Here is a 16,669-nt window from a genome sequence, read left to right as displayed (position 1 = left end):
AAGACGAAATATTTGAAAGGAATAAAAAGGAAAAAGAGGATTCAATTAAACTTTCATCAGAGAGAACCAGCCAAGAAATAACAGCTGTGATATAATATTGCTTTGGCGCTGAAGTTGATCGGTACTGGTCTCTGACTGGTTCTGGACTCGTTTCTGCTGTTACTGACTGGCGGCGTTGCTGACGTCCACCTTCAGGTCCTTCGAGACGAGTCCGGAGGTGACCGGGTGCATCCCCGCTCGATGAGCCAGAAACACTCGAAGAGCTTCATCACGAAACTTCTCAAAGTTAAACACCTCCCTGAAGATGAAGCACAGCCACAATGATTAAAACAGCAGAAACACAGTAAGAGAATCAGTGCTGCCTCCTAGCAGACACACCTCGGGTATCAATTTCAAAACCCTACATCACCGTGTTCTCAAGTTATCAGATTAACACGATTTTCAGAAAACTTGCTCTGACCTTGAGATTGAGGTCAGTCAGATTCAAACTTATCCAAGATTTTTAGTAGAAACTTATGGTCCAATTTGAAAACCCTAGATAACCTTCTTCAGTTATTGCATTGCAAGAGTTTTAGAAAACTTGACCTCTGACCTTGGCAATAAGGCCAAGGTCAGTCAGCTTGATCTCGTCTGAGAATTTTAGTAGATACAGCTATGGGACCAATTTGAAACTCTTATGTCATCTTGTTCTCGAGTTATCACACTCACAAACTTAGGTGTTCATGCCACGTCCCCGGGAGGGTGACGATAATACCTCATAAGTCTTTAAAGTGGAAGGGTAAAAATGGTAAAGGCACAGTAAAAACACAGAAGAAACAATAGAACAAACGGTAAAAACAAACATGAAGGTCAGTGATGTGGAGTTTTGTTCTAGTGAAACTACTGTTGAAGTGTAAGGACCTGAAGAGTGGTCGTGTAAACTTCATCCTGCCCTGGTCGGTCGCCATCTTCAGCGCTAGTGGAACCGCTTCCTCCCACCTGGACCTGACGCACAGCCTCAGCCACCTGGAGGGAGCACAGCCAATCACCAAGAGGCTTTAAGGAGGGGAAGGTTTTAAAATGAAAGTCCCATTTATACCTGCTGAAAGACTCACCTGAAGCGGATCTCTGCATTCATATAGGCGTTGAGATCGTAAATCTCCTGCATCTTCTTCACGTGAGTCAGAGGGAGCGGATCCTGAAGGAAGGAACAGGTGAGTGAACGGAAGTGGACTGTAGGGAGTTAATGTGGAGTGTGGTTACCTCTTGCAGTAGCAGTGACAGGAACTCGATGACCTGGTGGGATGACAGAGTCTTCACATCGGACCGCTTGAAGCTGTTCAGGTCCTGGTCTTTAGCCTGAACGGGGACAGAGGATGGAGCTTTGAGCCTGAACATAAAATCACTCAAGAGTCCTCACCAGATTCAGGTCTCACCTGGAGCCACTTCTGACTGAGAGCGTTGCAGGCGTCAGCCATCGTGGTATCGTATCTGAAACAACAGCCAATCAGGACAAAGGAATCAGATTGTTTTTAGAAATCAGAGACCAGATGGAAGTCTGAGTACTTACTGAGGTTTAACAGGAGGCATCCCAGGTGTGAACATCCAGGCGTTCCAGTCCACCTTGTTCAGGATGTCCACCTGAGACACAAAAACTCATCTCAAGGCTCCATCTTGACCTTTGAACCCACCTATCTATCACATCTGGAGTTTCTGCCTGATCACCCTGTAAATATTTGTCTTTTCTTGTAACAATCTGACCTCTGACCAAAACCTGCCAAGCTGATGTTCCTTCCCTCCAGTCACTGTAACTCTGCCTGAGTGTCCAGTTGTTCCTCACCTTGTCCTTGAAGTAGGCAAACAGGTAGTTTTTCCACTCCTCTGTGGTGACGCTGCTGTAGGCAAACCGCTGGATGTACGACTTCACAAAGCCCATGAACACCTCTGAGCAAAACAGATCAACAGGTGTGTCAGCAACTGAACAGGAAAGAGGTGAGTGTGCAGGAGTGTGCAGGTGTTACCTGGCCCTCCCAGCTGCTCCTCCAGGTAATACAGCAGAGCAAAGCCCTTCTCGTACGGCACGGAGGAGAAGGCATCGTCAGGACTGACGTCCTGCAGGCTGGGCACCAGGTTGGTCAGAGGGTTGTTGGCTCCAAAGGTGTTCACCTGAGATATGATGAGCACAGGTGAGTGGAAGGAAAACGTGCCTCATGTCAGACTGTGGATGTGACACAGGTGAAGGTGTATAATGTTTGAGTTCTCACCGAGTCCTGCAGGTCCTTCCAGCCTCCGATGGCTTTGAACTGCCTGAACTGTTCGCTCTCCAAACACCTGCCGATCATCCTCTCCAGGTAGACCGTGTGACCCTCGTTCAGCCTGAAGGTACAAACATGCTGACATCAAATAATGACGTAATAATAAGCATCTTGTTGGAGCCGACAGTGGAAAATGCAATGTCTGGTTGCCTAGGTAATCCTTTACAGTACTTCCCACCACTTTGTGTGTCAATCAGCTGTAACAGTTGTCTGAATTTTTCCTTGTGAAAACCAAAGTAAATCAAAGATTTTCAAAAGGACGGTCTCAGCGAGCTATCGGGTCAGCAGTGGGGACGGGTCAGCCAATACGTTGCATCACCTGACCCTCAAACGCTGGTATTTCTTAATGATTTCTGCTTTTGTGAAGTCGAACCCTGGATGATTTTCGTTCAGCTAACCTCAGAGTGAATCTTTCCAGGTAAACCAACCCCACCATGAGTTGATCCCATTTCAGAGAACCCATAAGTTCCACAAAGTGTCTGTCCCAAAGCTGTGACTTCACTCTGAAAACCTACACAGTGCCTGGACACCTGAGCAAATGTGGGCCTGTTCTGTTGCATCGGGTTTTGTGACTTAGAGCATGTCTCAAAACTGGTTTTAAGATTTTATCTTCTGAGGCGTCCATGGGTTCTCTACACGTCTCTGCAAACACCTGAGACCCTTGAGCTGAGCTCCACCTGTTTGTTTGTTTACCAGAAATGCTCCCAGGTCTTGTTGGTCACCAGGTTTCCAGTCCAACTGTGAGAGATCTCGTGGGCAATCACCTGTAGGACACATGCACAGTCACAGACAGGAATGGAAGGTAATTTAATTATAATGCATGATCACATGGTGAGGTGGGAAGAGTCTTGTACTCACACCAGACAGAGATTTGTCTCCAGCCTGAAAACAGACAGGAAATAGCTGATCAGAACTAACAGTCTCATGACACTGACACATCATGAACAACCTGATTGGCCCCCTGTTTGTACGTACCAGCAAGGTGGGCGTGGCAAAGGTCAGACATGGGTTCTCCATGCCGCCGTAGGGGAAAGATGGAGGGAGAACCAGGACGTCATACTGACCCCAAACATACGGTCCAGCCAGTTCCTCAGCTGTCTTCAGCATGGCTTCGGTCTGAAAGACAAGGAACACCCGAACATCACTCCAGCTTCTCTATGTCCTGCATGTTCTACATTTTTTTGTGTTCTCATGTTGTACATGTTTGTATGTTTTACATGTTCTCATATTTTCATGTTTGTATGTTCTCATGTTCTGTGTCTTCTTTCCATTGTTTGCGTGGCCTCAGTGTGTCTGTGGTTCTCACCTCGGAGAACTCAAACGCTGCTTTGTCCACAAACTCTTTCTCCGACCAGACTCTGGTCCTTGGCCCGATCTCCCTGCCAACCAATCAGAGCACAGAGTTAAGTTTACCTGCTGAAGCTGATGCTGTGACATCAGAAGAGGTAAGACAATCTGTACCTGCTTTCCAGAGCTCCAGCCACAATGGCTATCAGGTAGGAAGGCATAGGCACCTGAGATCAGAGGTCAAACAGAGGACAGTCACGCCTGAGGCCTGGTGATGATGATGTCAGGTGATGAAGAGAAGAAAGAGACTCCCCCTACCGTCTGCCTGAACCTGTAGATGATCCGACCACTATCCTGAGGATCGACTTCCTGTCCATCTCTCACTGCACTCATCACCGCCACCAGGTCCTTAGGGACAGACACCTGAGGGACAGGTACCCACACACAAGTACACACCTGAGAGACTAATATCAGGCTCTGGGCACTGAGGTGATGCTATGAATGTTGTTCAGGTGTTTTTTTTTAACAATTATTAATAATTTTAATAATCAATAATATGTCAGTGGTGTTTGTTTACCTGAGCATAGTAGGTGTGCTTGATGGATGGGGTGTCCTGACAGGGGATCATGCTCCTGCAGTGATGAGCCTGTAAGACAGCACAGAGGGCACCAAGGCTATTAGCTGCATGTTGTGTTCAGGGGTGGTCTGTACAGAGGACGCTCTGCAGCAGACTGAGGCTTTAAACTTTACAAAGCAGTGAAATCAGTTTGAAGAAGGTAGAAAACGAGAATAACAGGGAAGTAGTTTGTTAATGGTTGCAGTTTCACAAAGTTTCAACAGTTCACAGAAAAACCACAAAAAGTGGAACTTTTCTTTCTGTTGAAGGTTTTCGTATGCAGCGTTTCAGGTGTAATCAACCAAAAATATGTTTACAGTAAACTTCAGTTTAAAACTTTTATTTTAACCTTTTATAACTTAAAAAAGGTTTCAAAAGAGAAAAAATCTAGAATTTCTCTGAATTCAAATTTAAACATGAAAATTTTAATCATTTATATTGGATATAGCTCAGGTGAGGGTAAATGGCTCACCTGGCACTGGCTGAACAGGTAGGGGTGCTTTTTCCCGGCAGTTTGCTCAGGCGTGAGCCACTGCAGTGCTGTTGCTGATGGAGACGTCTCATAGGTCACCTCCACGATCACATGTTGCCCTCTGATTGGACAGCAGACGTTAGAATTTAATTAGAAAAGACAGGCCATAAGGACAGAGAGAGTGGAGGGCGGAGTCACCTGGAGAGGTCAAAGGGCAGCGTGATCTCCAATGGGGTCCCCTTGAAGCTGTGTTTGGGCCCTAGGCTGAAGCGCGCCGGCTGCCCATTGGCCGTCACCGACACCACGCTCAGGTCACTGCTGTCCAAAGTCTGTGGTACAGAAAACCCCAGTTACCGAGCTGCTGTGTCAGCACCTGAACCTGCTGATAAATATTCACCTGTCCTACCTGCACAAAGGTCACCTTACACACTCTGTCTTAAAGCTGAGCCACGTCACACCAGAGTCCATTCAAAGAAAAACTTATTTTACTTGTGTGTCTATCTGTCTGCCTTATGGACAGGTGAGGGTTAACCTCTTAAGCAACCATGCACCCAAAGATGGGTGCAAAAGGGAGGGGATTACGGAGGTAGAAAGACAGAAAACCACTGGGGGCTTAATGTTACATTTACCTTTCTACAGGCGACCGTCTTGCAGCTGCAGAATCAAACCTGAGCTATGAAAACTGTTAAAAACAAATAAGTGAAAAGTCTGCTCTCCTGCACACCTGTTTTACTAAACTTCAGTCTACGGCTTCAGCTGACTGGTGTCACGCCAAACTCCATCCAGAAAAGAGCCATTTTAAGTTTTTATGCTCTGAATATATTTACAGAACTGATTCAAAATTTGAAATCTGACACTCACGGGTGAGAGTCGATGGTGAAGTAACAAAGCGCAAGAATAACCACAGACAGTGAACTGAACCACAGTTTCCAGTAGGGGTGCAGGCTTCTGTGGAATTTAAAGAACTTAGCCTGGACACACCTGTTCTATCTGAAAGATACTCACCTGTCACAGTTTTTCCAAAACAACAGGTTAAAGTTAACGAGTTTGTTTTAATAAAGCAGTTATTAAACCCGATCAGTCCCGAAGCTCGAGGATGTCACACAGCGTCACAATTTAAATGCGACGTGAATAAAGATCAATAATTAAGTAAAAATGTAAGTAAAAATGATTTATATCACAGTTAGAGTTTTAAAGATCGTAAATATGTGAAGCTTCAGTTTGTAAAATCACGTTTTAAAACTTTAAAACAGTAAGGTTAGTTTATTAAAGCTGAGTGACAAACTGTTTTTATAAGTCTGTAAAAACGCCTTAACACCAGACTCCATTTAAAAACAGCTGGAATTAAGGTACCGGTGTTGTGCCAAAAAGTGATTGTCTGCCAAAAACTGATTTCCGGTATTTGCCAAAAAGCGATTGCTCATATTTAAAGTGCTATAAGTAACTTGTTGGGCTATAATATGTTAAACATAATGTCAAATGCATCCCTTATGGATGACATAAAGTCATCTTGAGCCACAAACAACATTCGTGTAGCAAGATACAAGCCGCAATCAGTTTTTGGCAGTGACTTTTATATAACCTTTATTTATGCAGTAAAAAAAATCTCATTAACATTAAAAATGTATTTTGTAAGAGTAAGTTGGCCAAGAGCACAGCAGAAATGGCAGCAAATATTACAATAGTTCTGTAAAAATATGTTAAGTGGGGATAAAGGACCAGATATGGTTATAATGTAAGTACAAGTTGTAAAGATACTTAAAAAACAGATAATTTTTTAATTCTTTATGTAACCCCTTTGTATCCCCTGTTCACCGAAGTCTATTTACGAACATACGTAAAGATATTACACATAAAAAATACACAGAAACACTGGAAATCACTTTTTGGCAGACAATCACTTTTTGGCACAACACCGGTACTCCCCGAGGTTAAAGTTAATCATCAGGCACACCTTAACGCTTGCACGGTGCCGGATCACAGAGGAACACCCGAGGAACCGTCAGTGTGACCCGGCTCGTTACTTCTTCGTGCTCGCCTCTAAGCACGCACTCCCCTTAAATCCAGCGGATTTTAGTTGGACTCTGGTGAGCACTAAAGGTTCAGTTAGATCGAGGCTAACCCCCCGCGTCCCGTTGACGTTACCAGCGTAGAGAATCGGTCCTCCAGCGCCTCCACAGTCAGCGCCACCCTCCCTCTGATTACGTGCCTGTCGAAGTCCAGGTGCAGGTGCAGGTTCAGGTGCTTGGTGACGCACCTGGTGAACGAGGAAAAGGAGCACGGGTCAGACATGACGTTCAGTCCGGTTACAGCTGAGAGACTGGAGAGCCGAGCTGAGCGCGGCCGGTAATCTACCGGAACACGCTGCGCACGCATCCGGCCTTTTCACAATAAAAGTAATAAGTTACAGAAAGCAGTGATTTGTTCATAATAAGAGATCAAACTTGTGTGGATGTATTTGTTGGGGTAACAGGCAGTAAAAATCAGTAGAAACTAGTAAAATAAATAAATAAAAGCCGGCAGCCTTTGATTTTCTCCAGCAGCGGTGTGTGTGGGTTCATTCTCTCTTGTCCAACAGGGGGAGCTCTCTCCGGCTTCTGCCCGCTGATGGTGATGGAGGCTCGGATGGTGATGCGCAGAGCTGCTGCCGTTTTGGTCCGGTCGTGATGGACCCATTTGACGGTCCCGGTTCTCCCCGACACGAGGAGCAGGAGGAGGCGGGGCGCGCGGAAAGCCGCAGCCGGTGGGCCCGCTTCTCCTCCTGGTTGGAGTGCGCGTGCGTCGTTACGTTCGACTTGGAGCTCGGACAAGCAATTGAGGTACGTTAGCCTGGCATCGCTAGCATAGCTAGTGATCGATATGATGAATGATCACTGATGATCGGAGGTTTGATGAGTAATTTCAGTTGAAAAACAGCCGCTCCTCTGTCTGTACCAAACTCCATTTAAACCCCCCGAATTCTTTGTTCACATGTGACCTGTGGAGAAACGCACCTGAACAGGTAAACACCAGGCTGAAAACATTCTCGTCTCGCAGCTTTCATTCAATCAGCGTAAAAATCTGACCGCTCGGTGTTCGCCTTGTCCTGCCTGTACCTGGTGTTGCTCCGTTTATGGTGGAGGTAAATAAAGATGAATGCTGTGTTAAAATGTGAATACTCTGTAAAGGACAGGTGGTAATGACTGAGACACTGAATGGAGGAGACAGTTAAGGATCCGTGGAAGGCAGCAGAAGTAAAATCAGCAGGATTCTGGGTTTGGTGGTGGGACTCAAGGAGTTGTGTCTGTGGATTAAAGACAGCTATGTTGGCCTAGAAGCACCAATCCGTGTTTTAAAAAACGCATTGTTTTCTCATTATTATTCTGATAGATTTTGTAATATAATACAAATAATAACAATATCAGACTGCTCTTGAGCTCATCATAGAACCAATCGATTACCTGAAGTGTTTCAAATATTATAGACTATACTTTTTGTGCAACTGCTTATCAGAAGATTGTGGATAACGAAGGGCGATATGCAAGTTTAATTAATCCTCTCTTGCTATCTCAGATCGGAAAAACTTAAAAACGTCAGAATTTTCTGCAGATTCTGAAATATTTTCCCCTGTGTTTACTTTCAGCTGGTTTATCCTCAAGATGTGAAGCTGACAGAGAAAGAGGTAAATATCTTCAGCTTCCTGATCACCTGTAAGTGTTGTTGATTACACTTTCACTGATTCTGTTTCGTGTTGACAGAAAACCAGTATCTGCTACCTGTCCTTCCCCGACTCGTACTCAGGTAAGCTGAGGTAATGCTAATTAATACTGCAGGTGTCAGAGGTTGGAGGTCAGAGGTCACGTGGGCTGTTTGTTATTTCCCAGGGTGCCTTGGGGACACTCAGTTTAGCTTCCGCTTCCGTCAGTCTGTCGGTCGCCGAACATCAAGGCTCAGAGACGACCTTTACAACCGTGACGCTCCCGTCACACTGCAGGTGAGACTCACCTGGTTCCTGAATGGCTGATTGCTTCAGCCTCACAGGTGCGTAACATTTCTGTTCTGTCTGTCAGAGAGAAACGGCGCATTTCTTCGGTTACGTCTACTTCAGACAAGTGAAGGACGTCTCTGTGAAGAGGGGCTACTTCCAGAAGGTCACCAAACACATCTGTGTTCACCTGTATTCACCTGCTCACAGGTGGTCATGATGGTGATAGTCATTTGACTCTGTGTTTCAGTCCCTGGTGCTGGTGTCAAGGTTGCCATACACTCACCTGTTCCACTCGCTGATGCAGACCATTGCACCTGAGTTCTTTGAGAAGCATGAGCCCTGCCTTGAAGCAGGTAATCACATCATGCTTGGATCATATCTGGGAGGCAATCAGGTTTCAGAATGGCCCTTAACGTGTTTTTCCTCTGCTCATCCCTGTAGTTTGTAACGAGATCGACCAATGGCCTTCACCTGTACCTGGGCAGACCCTCAACCTGCCCGTAATGGGCGTTATCTTACAGGTGAGGAGAGAAGTGGCCTGGCTCACAGGTGACAGAAGGGATGTGGTTTACAGGTGTTTGTGTGTCTCATGTTTCAGGTGAGGATTCCTTCTAAATTCGACAAACCTGGGGGAAGTCCGGTGCGACAGACGGCTAAAGAGGTGAGGTCTTGTTGCTTTGATCTTGTTAATAATGTTTATTCTTGTTGTTGTTAATAAAGTTTTTTGTATGCATGCTCAGAACCTGCTGCCGGTGCCGACCCTTCTGCCCACCATCCACGAGCTGGACCTGTTTAAGTCAGTACTCGTTAAGGTGTTCTATGTTTCTCAAGTGTAGGTGTGCTCTCTGATTGGTTAATCTCAGTCTCACCTGTGTCCTGCTCAGGTGTTTCCAGTCCATTCTAATCCACCTGCAGATGCTCTGGGAACTTACCTTGCTCGGGGAGCCGCTTGTCGTTATGGCTCCATCTCCCACCGTTTCTTCGGAAACAGTCCTGGCTCTCATCAGGTAACTGAGGGGTCACAACGAGCCCCCAGCATCCAATCAGAGTATGGTGTTTCTGTTGTTACCATGATAACGATGTGTGTCCACAGCTCCATCAGCCCTCTGAAGTTCTGCTGCGACTTCCGACCCTATTTCACCATCCATGACAGCGAGTTCAGGGAGTACACCACCAGGACGCAGGCGCCGTGAGTCATGCTCACCTGGAGCCTGAACACACCTGTGCTGTAAACACACCCTTGGGACACTTAAAGCCTAAGTTTAGGAAAGCGGTCGACAGATGTTCCAGCCTCACGTGTGATTACCTGTTTCTTCTTCTCTTGTTCAGACCAAGCGTCGTGCTGGGCGTCACCAACCCGTTCTTCATCAAGACGTTTCAGAGCTGGCCTCACATCGTCCGGCTGGGAGAGGTCAAGATGGCAGGTACGCCGTATTCCTCCTCTTCCTGCGTGTTCACTGTGAGCTTCCTGTTTCTGTGAAGTGCCATGGCTGTCAGGCGTGTGCTGTTCAGATCGTCTTCGCCGTTCTTGTTGTGACCTTTTTAATCACGTATGCGTGCTGTCTCTGATGTCTTCCAGGTGATTTACCGAAGCAGGTGAAGGTGAAGAAACTTTCTAAGCTGAAAACGCTTGACACCAAACCAGGTAAGCCGGTGGGGGCGTGTTTGTACCTGAGCTCAGGTAGATGTCTGTCATGCTGAAGGTTTGTTTTGGCAGGAATCTACACGGCTTACAAGACGTTTCTGCACAAGGACAAGATCCTGATCAAGAGGCTGCTGAAGGTGAGCACACCTGAGCACACCGCACACACAGGTAATGCAGAGTGTCGCTGACTGACTGTTTACCTGCAGGGGATCCAAAGGAAGCGGCCGTCGGAGGTGCAGAGCGCCATCCTGAGGCGACACCTGTTGGAGCTCACGCAGAGTTTCATTATCCCCCTGGTAAGTAGTTGCGCAATCAGCTCGCATTGCCTGTACTTTATGATGTAAGCATAACTTGTCCAATCACAGAGCAGTTCTCAGTAAGCAGCGTGTTTTGTCTAATAGGAACGCTACATGGCGAGTCTGATGCCCCTGCAGAGATCCGTTACACCCTGGAAGGTAAACAGGAAATGAGTGGTGGTGATGAGGTCACAGTGCTGTCTTGTGTTACACATTTCCTGTTTCCGTTCAGACTCCGCCTCAGATCCGCCCCTTCAGTCAGGACGAGTTCCTGTCCACATTGGACCATGCGGGCCCGCAGCTCACCTCTCTGCTTAGAGGTGATTGGATAGGACTGTACAGGTGAGCCTCACGGGTGTGAGTGATCCAGGTGTTTTCTGTCTTCCTGTCTTTAAGTTTCTACTTCCTGTTTCCATCTCAGGAAGTTCTTCAGGTCTCCAAACTTTGACGGCTGGTACCGTCACCGCCACCGAGAGATGACACAGAAGCTAGAGAGTCTCCACCTGGAGGTCATCTGCGATGCGGTAAGTTATCTGAGCGAAAATGCTCGACCATCAGCCAGCTGTGCAGCCCCTAATCCAGGTGTGTCCTCTGCAGGACCTGCTGGGATGGACCAAAGACAAGTCTGAGGTGGAGGTTGTGGATCTGATTCTGAAGCTCAGAGAGAAGCTGGTGAGTTCCAACAGGAAGTTTGTTAGACAGGAAAAAAGTGTCATGTAAAATTGTGTTACCGATAAAAAGCTTAGGATAAAAATTAATTTGAAGAAGTAAAACTTAAAACTGCAGGTGAAAAAGATTTTAGTTACCTGAGAGTTAAATCAAAAGTGAGATGGTTTGATAGTTTGAAGCTGGACTTGACAATGCGTTCACTGACCATGGACGCTAAAGCGTTCACTAACGCTGGGACGTCTGCCTGTAATAAAAGTTCATGTTTGGGGTAAAATCCATCATATTTGTGATGGAGATGATGCTGCCCTGGGCCACAGAGGAGACTGGGGGAAAAATATTTTCTGGTTTCTTGTTTTAAAGCTTAGAGATGAAACTTTGTTATGAAAATGAAGCTATGATAATAATTCAGGATCCTTATCTGGGTTTAATCCAAAGTGAGGTGGTGGCCTGCAACTAGGATCGTTTGCTTCTTCTTTGTTGGTTTCATGTCAAAAGTCTAGTTTTTGAGGACAGGAAGTGTGTGTGGCTTTTCAGATTAAAGCTCGGCGTCAGCAGCTGCAGCTCAGAGACGGTGTGATGGACAAACTCGACTCTTTCATCTCCTCCATCATCAGCTCGCTGCCTGCCGACCTGCAGATTGTGCTCGGCACAGGCGCGTCACCGTGACGACAGCTAACCCCACAGCCAGGACGCACGCTTGTGTTCATCAGCATCTTCACACTCCACAGAAAAACCAACATCGGCTCAAATCTTCAGTTTTTGGAATATTTAAATTTTATTTAAACTTTATTACCTGTCTCCATCGAGCTGCTGCTCTGGTGTTTTGGTTTCTCTGACGGTGGAATCAGGCTGTTCGTGTTTCACAGAAGTCGTATTTTTCTATCATCTCCACAAACGGAATGTAACACTAAGAATGAAGCTCCACTTTCTGTTTGTTTGTAAACCTTTATTTTGAAATTAAAGTCTGAGCACTTCCTGTCCTCTGACTTTTATTCATGTTTGTTTTATTTTAATGTCCTCCAGGATTCAGACTGAACAGAAAGGCTTTAAGTTTCCTCTCATGTCATGGTGAAATGTAACTTCTTGTGGTCTGACGGCGTCATCATAAGCCTTTGATCTTCATGCTGCTGCTCTTTAATGCTTCAGTTTCAGACCTCGAGAAGGAAACCTCCTGATTCTTTCTCTTTCCTTATTTATTTTATATAAAAATAATTAAGGCTCCACATCTGAACGTCTGAGTGAAGATCAGTGCAAACACATTTATGAACATTTCTGTCTTTGTTCTGTGCACCTGAAGGCAGTGTTTGTAGATGTGGACAGATGTTAGAGAAGCTCAGTGGTGAAGTATTTGATCAGTGTGACGTGTGTATGTCTGTCAGAAACATGAAATAAAACAAAGCTTCAGGCTTCAAAAACACCTTTACCTGTAATCTGACATAGGTGTGTTCACTGTTCCTCACAAATCAACTTTTTCCATCGTGTACAGTTTGCGCTCTACCTGTTAAGTGAATTTAGCTTCACCTTTTCAGACCAGAGCCAATCAGAGGCTGGTAAAAGCAGGAACTGCAGCTGTAGACAGGTGATCTCACCTGAAGAGGCTGGACCAGGCAAATCGTATTTAGAGTTGTGTCATCATCAAGGCACTTCACTGACGCTCAGACACAGATTGAAGCAGGAAAAATATTTTAATCTGAATCAAAAATATACATCAGCTGATTGACCAGCGAAGGTCACATGTTAACGTGTTTGTAGTGTTTGAAGTCACAAGACGCTCAGAGAGCAGCAAACCGTCAGAGAAACACCAGGAAGATGAAAAACACAATGCCCTCAAGCGCAGCACAAAGCCATGCCTTCAATGGCTCAGATGTCCAGGTGTTCTTCCTGCAGGTGAGTGTTTTCTTCCTCAGGTGCTCTACCTGCGTCCCACCCACCAGGTGCTGCCCTGCAGCCTCGTGACATCCTGCTTCTCCTGTGGGCTGAAATGCAGGATGGTGAGGATGGCAGTGAGCGTCTGCTGGCGCCCGTTGGCGTCCTGCAGCGTCAGAAACCGGTACACAATGTTCTTCAGGTACTCCATGTTGGCGCCCTCGCGGCTTTGGTCCCGGATCAGTTTTTCGAGGCGGTCCCGCAGGGCTGCCACCTCCTCATCATGGCGCTCGGCGTTTGTAATGAGTTGTGCCTGCAGCTGGCGCGTGTCCTCCTCCAGCTGGTTCTTCTGCCGCCGCAGTGCACCCACCTCCACCTCCTTACGTGCGAGCTGCTCAGCATACAGCAGCAGTGTTGACTCATTGGGTGTGGCCTGCCGCAGTGCCTGGCTGATCGCGTCGGTCTCTGTGTCAGGGCCATTCTCTTTAGGGTCAGCGGGTGTGTTATGAGCACGATTGGACCAGCTGAGTGTGGCGGCAGCGGCCCGCAGCCTCTCCAGCTCGCGGTCCTTCTCATCCAGCAACGCCATAGTGCGCTCACGCTGCTTGTGAAGCTCCGCCTCCAGTTGCAACAGTTCGTCACGGTGGAGTGCCTCCAGACGCTCCGCCTCCTGCCGGTGTGCCTGCTGCAGCGACACCGCCTGCTGCTGGCGCTCATCAAGCTGCTGGCGGTGGCAGACCTCGGCCTCGTCACTCTGCATGCGGAGGTTTATGTACTTCTCACGCAGCTCAGCAAGCTGGTCGCGCACTTCCTCCAGCTCCCGTGCCTGGCAGCCATCTTTGGCGTTCTTGTTCTTCAGAACCACTTGCGCTCGCACCTTGTAGCGCTCAAACTCATCCCTGAGCTGCCGCAGCTCCTGCTGATAGGCGAGAGCCGCCGCCGCCGCATCTGCACCCGGCTCCACCTCCAGGTCCTGGATGTTCTGGTCGGGGTTCCTCTGAGCCGCAAGGAGCAGCAACTTCTTCACCTTCTGCAGCTTCTCCCGCAGCGCCCCCACATCCAGTTGCTCGTCTGGCCCGAGGTCAGAGGTCACCCTGCTCGAGGCGGCGATGGCGAGTGTTTTGTTCTCCGTGTCAAGCTGCAGCACACGATCGCGGAGTCTCTGCGCTGCCTGCTGGTCACGCTGCCTCGCCTTCTCACACGAGCCCAGCAGCTCCGACAGCTCCGATACACGCTGCTCCAGGACCGCCACCCGAGCCTCTGCCGACTGAGCACGCTCACGAGCGCGCTCTTCTGCATCGCACACCTGCAACACGAACACAGACATGACCTCACTTCCTGTTCTAGTTTACATGGTCTGTTAGAGCTTAAACTGTTTAATGTGGTTAAACCAGGTTCACTGGGACCTGTTTGATTGGGACTTTGTTTGGACCTGGTTCTGGGCTCACCTTGCGGGTCTCGAGCTGGACCTGCTCCTGGACCTGGTTCTTCAGCTTGTTCAATTCTTGCTGCAGCTCGTCCACTCTGGGGTCGGGTATTCGTTGCTCCTCCTCGACAGCCTGCAGCCTCCGCCTCAGCTCGTCTCTCTCTTCCTTGACTTGGTGCAGGAGAGCCTCGGACTCCGTCCCCCGGTCCACGGCCTGTGATGTTACAAGCAAGGCGGTGCTGGCATCCTGGAGGTGGAGCTCAGCGTCCTGCCGGAGGTCTCGCTCGGCCTGCAGGAGCCTCTGTAGCTCGCGGAGCTGCTGAGCGTGGTCCCCCTGCTCCTGCTCGCGCTCGTGCTGCTGCGTAATGATGCGAGCGCGACTTTCAGCAAGCTGCTGCTGCAGGTTGTGCAGTTCCGCCTCGTGCTGTGTTGTCACAGAGACCAGATGTTCCTGCAGCTCTTCAACTTCCTGTTTCAGCTGCCGCTTGTCAGCCTGGAAGCTTGCTTCCATTCGCGACTTCTCCTGTGTCACCGTGGCCAGTGAGCTTGTGAGCGTGCTCAGTTGGCTCTTCAACTGGGCGACTCTGCGGTCTGCCTCCATGCTGGGAGGGGGTGTAGCCTGCTGCTGCTCTGTCCCCACGCTGCCACTCTCAGAGCTGCCATCGGGTTCAGATCCCTGCAGAACAAACATGGAGTCAGAGAATAAGACATGACATCATCAGAGCGTTATGGCGATGGTGATGTCATCAAGTTCTAACTGTGTTCTGGTGATTTAAGTTCAGTTGTCAAAGGAACATACCACCAGCCTTCCTCCCAGTTCTGCCTGGTCCTCCTCGCTCTGGTCGCCTCTCGTAGTCTCACTGGCCATGTCCAGAGACGCCGCCGTGTCCACGCTGTCCTCGCTGTGCAGCGAGCAGCCATCCTCGGTAAGCTCCTGTGTTGCGATGGTCGAACCCTTCTGGGTCAGGTCCAGGTCCTGGGTCACGCTTAGAACCTTAAGGCTGGCCTCCAGTGCCTCTTTCTCCTTCAGGAGGCTCTTGTAGGCCCGGACCACATCCCTAAAGCGGGTCTGGTACTGGATCAGCTGCTTCTTCTGGGACTCCACCGTGTCCAGCAGCTCCTTCCTGCTCGGACCGCCACCAAAGCTCATCCCGAACTTCTCCATGACCTCGTCCAGGTCTGACCAGGTCTGTCCAGGTGAGCCTCTGATCACAGACACCAGAACATGAACAGAACCTTAGCATTGACTTCCTGTTAGAGGGGAAACGGAGAACAGCTGTTCAGAGCACTCATCGATCAATTATCGATGGATGGTTTCTGCGAAGCTGAAACTTTGTGCTGGAACACAAAAGAAGAAGGAGGAGGAAAACAGTTTCTCACCTCTTTCTGTTTCTCAGTGTTTGTTTCTCCCTCTGATTGATTTTTCCGCCGCTTTGATCGTCTCTCCTCACACTGCGCCGACAAACCGGTTCGATCCGGATCACAAACTCACAACCTGTCCGTCACAGTTGGTCAATAATCGACCTAATCGATGAGTAAAATCCGACTCAAAGCTTCATCTGTCAACAGCCGCCATGTTGGATCGAACCGGAAGGGACTGAGACGGAGGAGGCGGGAGTTTACTACTTTGTTCACGGACGTCAGGAAAATGCAAAATAGGATGATTTTTATTTTTTTTTAGCTGATTTAAATTAAAAACTCACTGATTTAAATTAAATAAACAGCCAAACACAACCAATAAAGCAGATATATATATTTACCATTAATATGTTTAACATTTCTGAAAGCAATACAGTATTTTGAATTGATTGTTTATTGGGAGAAAACATTTTTTTTCTTATTTTGTACAAATTTTAGAAATGAACTATGATTAACAAAAAAACAAAATAATAGATTAAAAATAATCTTATTAGAACTTAATTTTAACTTTGTTGGTTGATCATTGATTGAAAATATTTTCATGATTCTGTGTATTAAATTCTGCTCCTCCGTTCTTCAATAGAAAACGCTTTATTATTCTACACACATATATGTTTTTAGCACTGTCACACAATCAGTACGTGTGTATTTCACTTTGTTATGTTCTGTTGTATAATGACGTGACCATAGTGACATATATACATATAAATTA

At 47.5% G+C, this 16,669-nt stretch overlaps 3 protein-coding genes across 3 annotated transcripts; 1 reads left to right on the top strand and 2 right to left on the bottom strand.

Annotated features, from left to right (window-relative positions):
* Positions 1-7,045, bottom strand: lta4h (leukotriene A4 hydrolase). The gene is made up of 19 exons (XM_085375809.1): positions 6,815-7,045; positions 4,868-4,998; positions 4,670-4,790; positions 4,159-4,227; positions 3,900-4,004; positions 3,756-3,808; positions 3,601-3,673; positions 3,270-3,410; positions 3,153-3,176; positions 2,988-3,058; positions 2,244-2,355; positions 2,001-2,145; positions 1,820-1,923; positions 1,550-1,620; positions 1,416-1,470; positions 1,243-1,338; positions 1,095-1,177; positions 901-1,005; positions 1-298 (listed from the first exon to the last, which is right to left on the bottom strand). The coding sequence occupies exons 1-19, from the start codon at positions 7,043-7,045 to the stop codon at positions 160-162; spliced, it is 1,929 nt and encodes a 642-aa protein (XP_085231935.1). The 3' UTR covers positions 1-159.
* Positions 7,046-7,286: 241 nt separating this feature from the next.
* dennd6b (DENN/MADD domain containing 6B) lies at positions 7,287-12,209 on the top strand. The gene is made up of 20 exons (XM_085375612.1): positions 7,287-7,488; positions 8,292-8,330; positions 8,407-8,449; positions 8,533-8,642; positions 8,719-8,799; positions 8,884-8,989; positions 9,078-9,157; positions 9,235-9,297; positions 9,377-9,432; positions 9,521-9,643; positions 9,730-9,825; positions 9,966-10,060; positions 10,216-10,281; positions 10,354-10,418; positions 10,488-10,577; positions 10,683-10,736; positions 10,810-10,919; positions 10,999-11,101; positions 11,175-11,249; positions 11,781-12,209. Exons 1-20 carry the CDS (start codon positions 7,336-7,338, stop codon positions 11,910-11,912), a joined length of 1,740 nt encoding a protein of 579 aa, XP_085231738.1. The 5' UTR covers positions 7,287-7,335; the 3' UTR covers positions 11,913-12,209.
* Positions 12,210-12,963: 754 nt separating this feature from the next.
* On the bottom strand, positions 12,964-16,117 carry gcc1 (GRIP and coiled-coil domain containing 1). The gene is made up of 4 exons (XM_085376160.1): positions 15,919-16,117; positions 15,338-15,789; positions 14,561-15,214; positions 12,964-14,418 (listed from the first exon to the last, which is right to left on the bottom strand). Exons 2-4 carry the CDS (start codon positions 15,701-15,703, stop codon positions 13,159-13,161), a joined length of 2,280 nt encoding a protein of 759 aa, XP_085232286.1. The 5' UTR covers positions 15,704-15,789; positions 15,919-16,117; the 3' UTR covers positions 12,964-13,158.
* Between the last annotated feature and the right edge of the window lie 552 nt (positions 16,118-16,669).

The sequence above is a fragment of the Diplotaxodon limnothrissa genome, linkage group LG17, assembly GCF_057381915.1.
Source record: "Diplotaxodon limnothrissa isolate DT_005_m linkage group LG17, D_limnothrissa_male_GT1.1, whole genome shotgun sequence".
NCBI lineage: Eukaryota > Metazoa > Chordata > Actinopteri > Cichliformes > Cichlidae > Diplotaxodon > Diplotaxodon limnothrissa.
This window is presented reverse-complemented; position numbering and strand designations above follow the sequence as displayed.

Excerpts from the sequence above, each read along its gene's own strand:
- lta4h (XM_085375809.1), bottom strand. The coding sequence starts at position 7,045 with ATGCGTGCGCAGCGTGTTCCGGTAGATTACCGGCCGCGCTCAGCTCGG. Across the intron at positions 3,674-3,755 it reads GCTGGAGCTCTGGAAAGCAG|GGAGATCGGGCCAAGGACCA; the intron begins GTACAGATTGTC and ends ATTGGTTGGCAG. Across the intron at positions 1,471-1,549 it reads ATGCCTCCTGTTAAACCTCA|ATACGATACCACGATGGCTG; the intron begins GTAAGTACTCAG and ends CTGTTGTTTCAG.
- dennd6b (XM_085375612.1), top strand. The coding sequence starts at position 7,336 with ATGGACCCATTTGACGGTCCCGGTTCTCCCCGACACGAGGAGCAGGAG. Across the intron at positions 9,826-9,965 it reads ACCACCAGGACGCAGGCGCC|ACCAAGCGTCGTGCTGGGCG; the intron begins GTGAGTCATGCT and ends TCTCTTGTTCAG. Across the intron at positions 11,250-11,780 it reads TGAAGCTCAGAGAGAAGCTG|ATTAAAGCTCGGCGTCAGCA; the intron begins GTGAGTTCCAAC and ends GTGGCTTTTCAG.
- gcc1 (XM_085376160.1), bottom strand. The coding sequence starts at position 15,703 with ATGGAGAAGTTCGGGATGAGCTTTGGTGGCGGTCCGAGCAGGAAGGAG. Across the intron at positions 15,215-15,337 it reads AACTGGGAGGAAGGCTGGTG|GGATCTGAACCCGATGGCAG; the intron begins GTATGTTCCTTT and ends TTTGTTCTGCAG. Across the intron at positions 14,419-14,560 it reads TCCAGCTCGAGACCCGCAAG|GTGTGCGATGCAGAAGAGCG; the intron begins GTGAGCCCAGAA and ends TTCGTGTTGCAG.